Source organism: Bison bison, unplaced genomic scaffold (assembly GCF_000754665.1).
Source record: "Bison bison bison isolate TAMUID 2011002044 unplaced genomic scaffold, Bison_UMD1.0 scf7180017864472, whole genome shotgun sequence".
NCBI classification, from domain to species: Eukaryota; Metazoa; Chordata; class Mammalia; order Artiodactyla; family Bovidae; genus Bison; species Bison bison.
In genome coordinates, this window is record NW_011495033.1 from 9,139,323 (window position 1) to 9,144,966 (window position 5,644).

Consider the following 5,644-nt stretch of genomic DNA (forward strand, 5'->3'; position numbering starts at 1 on the left):
CAGCTCAAAAGCCTCTTGATGAAAGTGAAAGTGGAGAGTGAAAAAGTTGGCTTAAAGCTCAACATTCAGAAAATGAAGATCATGGCATCCTGTCCCATCACTTCATGGGAAATAGATGGGGAAGCAGTGGAAACAGTGTCAGACTTTATTTTGGGGAGCTCCAAAATCACTGCAGATGGTGACTGCAGCCATGAAATTAAAAGACGCTTACTCCTTAGAAGGAAAGTTATGACCAACCTAGATAGCATATTGAAAAGCAGAGACATTACTTTGCCAACAAAGGTCCGTCTAGTCAAGGCTATGGTTTTTCCTGTGGTCATGTATGGATGTGAGAGTTGGACTGTGAAGAAGGCTGAACGCCGAAGAATTGATGCTTTTGAACTGTGGTGTTGCAGAAGACTCTTGAGAGTCCCTTCGACTGCAAGGAGATCCAACCAGTCCATTCTGAAGGAGATCAGCCCTGGGATTTCTTTGGAGGGAATGATGCTGAAGCTGAAACTCCAATACTTTGGCCACCTCATGTGAAGAGTTGACTCATTGGAAAAGACTCTGATGCTGGGAGGGATTGGGGGCAGGAGGAGAAGGGGACGACAGAGGATGAGATGGCTGGATGGCATCACTGACTCAATGGACGTGAGTCTGAGTGAACTCCGGGAGTTGGTGATGGACAGGGAGGCCTAGTGTGCTGCAATTCATGGGGTCGCCAAGAGTCGGACACGACTGAGCGACTGAACTGAACTGAACTGAGACTGTAGTCTGCCAGGCTCCTCTGTCCATGGAATTCTCCAGGCAAGAATACTTGGAGTGGGTTACCATTTCCTTCTCCAGGGGATCTTCCTGACCCAGGGATCGAACCGACATCTCTTATGTCTCCTGCTTTAGCAGGTGGATTCTTTACCACTAGGGTCACCTGGGAACCTCGGGCTGTACCTTAAGCAGTTGGCATTATTTGGGATTGGTTGTCCTTCAGTGTCTTAAAACTGAGACAATACAGGGTTAGGGTTCTTTCGTTTAGTTGTTGCTTTGTTTTTAAATTGAAGTATAGCTGATTTACAAGGCTGTGTTAATTTCTGCTGTTTAGCAAAGTGTGGTTTGGGTTTTTCTTACTTAGTTGCTGAGGCATTGAAGCCACCTCAGACTAATGGGTTCCTTGATTAATTAATTTAACATTTCCCTACACTTTTCTTTAAAAAAAAATTTATTTGGTTGTGTTGGGTCTTCGTTGCAGCCCACAGGAAATTTGTTGCTCACAGGCTCAGTTGCTCCTCGGTGTGTGCAAACTTAGTTCCCCAACCAGGGTTAGGGTTAGTGTGGGATCTTAGTTCCCCTCCCAACGATTGGAAAGTGGAGTCGTCACCACTGGCCCACCAGGGAAGTCCCTTTCCTACCTTTTATAAGTCCTTATCCACAAGCAGATACGCACAGTTTTATTTTACCACAAGTGTCATCAGAGTGAATCTGCAATTCTGTTTCTGCAAACCAGTGCTTTTTCCAAGTTGCCTCTGAGTCTTTTCATTTAATCTTTGATGGCTGCAATATATTTTCATCCAGCTGGTCTTTATTGCAAGTTACTTTGTTTCTTGTTCTGAATTATGTTCTTGGACTACATTCCCAGGAGCAGGGTTATAGGGCAAAAGAATATAAAGAAGTTTTGAAGACCCGGTCCTTGCCCCAGCCCCTGCACTTGGCTCATGGTCAAGGCCTCAGTAGCCAGACTTCCCTCCTGACCTTTGTTATTTCCTTTGCACCTTCAGGCCGCCAACAACCTCATTGTCCTCAGCCGAGAGGAAGCGGGGGCCGAGAGGATCTTCCAGAACAACGGCGTGGCCCTGCTGATGCAGCTTTTGGACACGAAGAGGCCTGAGCTGATGCTGGCTGCCGTGCGGACCTTGTCAGGCGTGTGCAGTAGCCACCGAGCTAGGGTGAGGGCAGGGGCGGGGCTCGTGGAGCAAAGGGCTGCCAGCCTGAGGATGGGGCATTGACCTGTGGGCAGGGCATAGCTGGCGCGGATAGACCCTGATACGACGTCTAAAGCGGCCCCCCTCAACCTCGGTTGTATGGTCCCAGATTCAACGGAGACTGATCCTCTGGTTTGTTTCTTTGAGCTGAGAATGGGTCTGACTAAATAAAGAATAAGGGCTTCCCTGGTGGCTCAGATGGTGAGGAATCCACCTGCAACGCAGGCAACCCGGGTTCGATCCCTGAATTGGGAAGATCCCGTGGAAAACGGAATGGCTACCCACTCCAGTATTCTTGCCTGGAGAATTCCACAGACAGAGGGGCCTGGCCGGCTACAGTCCATGGGGTCGCAGGGTCGGACACGACTGAGTGCCTAACACTGTCACACTTAAAGATAAGTTTGTTGAGAGTGGTTTCTGAGGATGAGCTGAAGGCAATGGCTGTGACAGTTCACGGTTTTTCATACTAAGTCTTCAAAACTCAGTGTGTGTTTTACGTGCACAGCCCATCTCAGTGTGAACTTGCTGCATTATGCATGTTCAGTGCCTCCCCTGGGGCCACAGGCCACCGTACTGGAGAGCGCAGCTCTATCCCTCTGGAAAGGGGCATGGCTTGAGTCCGGGGCTTGCCGGGGGCCACGGGCCCCGTGAGACATCGGCTGCCTGGGCTTCTGTCCTGACTGCATGGGGTGGCCCTCACCCGCTCCCTAACCTGCACGGCAGCTGGAAGGGAGGGGCAGCCAACTGACCGTGTGCTTCCCGCTGGGGGTGTCTAGGCCACAGCGACCCTCCACGCAGTCCGGATAGACCGAATCTGCAGCCTCATGGCGGTGGAGAGCGAGGAGATGTCTCTGGCCGTCTGCAACCTGCTGCAGGGCATCATCGACGCTCTGTCTGGAGAGGACAAACAGGAGCATCGGGGGAAGGAAGAGGCCCTGGTTCTGGGTAGGAGACGGTTTTCAGCTTCGGTTCAGGGCGGGTGGAGGCAAGGAAGTGCCAGTTACTACCTCAGACTGAGCATTCATGTACATGGAGGTGGCCCGGTTATATTTTTCCATTTATTTTTTGACTATAAAAGTAACAGAGGCACAGTCACATTTACGAGAGCTAAAACGTGGAAGCAACTCAAGTGCCCCTCTATGGATGCATGGAGAAATAAACGGTGGTGTCTGTCTCTACAATGGAATATTGTTCAGCCTTAAAAAGGCAGGAAATTCTGACACAGGCTACAGCATGGATGACCTTGAGGACCTTATGTTAAGTGAATAACCCAGTCACAAAAACACAAATACTGTATATGCCACATATATGAGGTTTCTTTTCTTTTCTTCGTTTTTCTTCCAGCTGCAGACCTTAGTTTCCTGACTAGGGATCAAACCCGTGCCCCCTGCAGTGGAAGCATAGAGTCCTACCCACTGGACCACCAAGCAATGCCCTGTGTTTTCTGAAACAGTCAAACTCATAGAAACAGAAAGTTGCATGATGGTTGCCAGAGACGGGGAGGGAAGAGGAAATTAGTTGTTTAATGGGAATTTCAGTTTTGCAACTTGAAAAAGTTTAAAAAAGTAACTGGTGGTTCAGTGGTAAAGATCCCACCTGCCAGTTCAGGGACGTGGGTTTGATCCCTGATCCAGGAAGATCCTACACGCCTTGGAGCAACTATTGAGCCTGTGCTCTAGAGCCTGGGAGCTGCATCAGCTGAAGCCTCTACATCCTAGAGGCTGTGCTCTGCAACAAGAGAAGCCACTGCAAAGAAAAGCCTGCACCTGGCAACTGCAGAGTAGCCCCCATCCACCACAACTAGAGAAAAGCTCATGCAGCAACGAACACCTAGCCCAGCCAAAACTAAGTAAATAAAATTATTTTAAAAAGTAACAGAGGCTTATTGGAGAAACTTGGAAAATTTTAGAAATATGTAAAATGAAAAAAAAAAAAAACCAACGACCTGTAAACATCCCTCCAGATAACTACTATCATCACTGCTATGTGAAATTTTCCAGTCTTTTTTCTTTTTTAAAAACACATTTTTCACATTATTAAATTCTTAAATGTATTTTTGGTTGCGCTGGATCTTCAGGGCTGTGCATGGGCTTTTGGTGCGGAGCGTGGGGGCTGCTCTTCGCTGCGGTGCAGTGGCTTCCCTCGTTGCACAGGCTCTAGGCACATGAGCTTTAGGAGTCGCGGGCTCTAGACCGGGGGCTCAATAATTGTGGTGCACGGGCTTAGTTGCTCTCAGCATGTGGGATCTTCCCAGACCTTCCCAGTAAGATGTCTGGATCGAACCTGTGTCTGCTGCATTGGCAGGCCAATTCCTATCCACTGTACCACCTGGGAAGTCCCTTTCCAGTCTTTTTTTTTTCCCTATCCATTCATATAAATATTTATTTAATGAAGTTGGAATTCAACTTGGATGTTGTTGTTATTCAGTTGCTAAATCATGTCCGACCCTTTGTGACCCCATGGACTGCAGCCTGCCAGGCTTCCCTGTCCTTCACTATCTCCTGGAATTTGTTCAAATTCATGTCCATTGAGTTGGTGATGCCATTGAACCATCTCATCCTCTGCCACACCCTTTCTGATCACCCTTTGCGGTGTTGTCTAGAATCCTCCCTCCCTTCTTTGGAATGATACTCTCCCGGGAAATTCCAGGATCTGGAAAGCAGTGGATTCGATATTTCCAGAGTCCTTCCAGAAGCCCCAGCCATTCCTGGTGCGATCCATGTCAGACACCCTAGTCCTCTCCATTCACACCTGTCCTCTCCTTCCTCAGACTCCAAGAAGGACCTGAAGCAGATCACCAACCACCTGCTCGACATGCTGGTCAGTAAGAAGGTGTCTGGCCAGGGTAGGGATCAGGCCCTGAACCTGCTCAATAAGAACGTCCCCAGGAAGGACCTCGCCATTCACGACAACTCCCGCACCATCTACGTGGTTGATAACGGTGAGGACGTGGGAGGGTCTGGGGCTCACGCCAGCCTTTCCATTGGGCACTGGGGAACCAGGCAACAAGCAGAAGGTGGAAGGAGTGTGGCTCTTGTCTGGGAGAGGTCTTCATTCCCAACTGAAAAGCCAGGAAAAGACATTAGCATGTCAGGATCCACCAGTGGGCTAGTGAAGGCGTCGGTCCTGGCTCTGAATTCAGAGCCTGAACGCACACAGAACACAGTCAAAAACATCTGGGCAGAGTTTCCTGTGGCAAGTGCCAAAAAACCAAACCAAACTTCACCAATGGGAGTAACATTTCTGAAGTCTCATGCTGGCAAAATGCAGGCCTTCCAGAAGGGAGAAATGGCATCAGTGTACTTTCTACAAAGACCAGTAAGAGTGCTCCAGAAAACATCCATTAAATTTGTCAGCTCCAGGGCATCACCCCTGGAGATAGCCCTAAATCACTTTCAGGTGTTCAGGAATCATACTTATGGCTTTATGATCTCCTGTGATAAATTCTCCCACAGGTATCATGACATTTAGACCATACCTTTTCTAAAATGTTCAAGCCAGCTTTTATCAGCTTGACCTTTATTCTGTTTTGATACAGCACTTGTCTTGTTTGGTTTTCACAGATCTCAGCAAAGTTCATGTGCTTAGACTTGAACATATTACTCTAGTGCTTAAGCCTCCACCACTCAACACTCCCCTCCCTCCCCACTCCAGTTCTGGTCTTCTCTGCACATATCACAAAGGCT

General features: G+C 48.5%; 1 protein-coding gene across 1 annotated transcript in view; it reads left to right on the forward strand.

Annotated features, from left to right (window-relative positions):
• Positions 1–5,644, forward strand: part of UNC45B (unc-45 homolog B (C. elegans)) — a 32,900-nt gene that overhangs the window by 8,630 nt on the left and 18,626 nt on the right. The window contains exons 6-8 of the mRNA XM_010861501.1: positions 1,755–1,922; positions 2,735–2,903; positions 4,729–4,899. Coding sequence (XP_010859803.1) covers positions 1,755–1,922; positions 2,735–2,903; positions 4,729–4,899 — 508 coding nt within the window. The remainder of the gene's footprint in view (positions 1–1,754; positions 1,923–2,734; positions 2,904–4,728; positions 4,900–5,644) is intronic.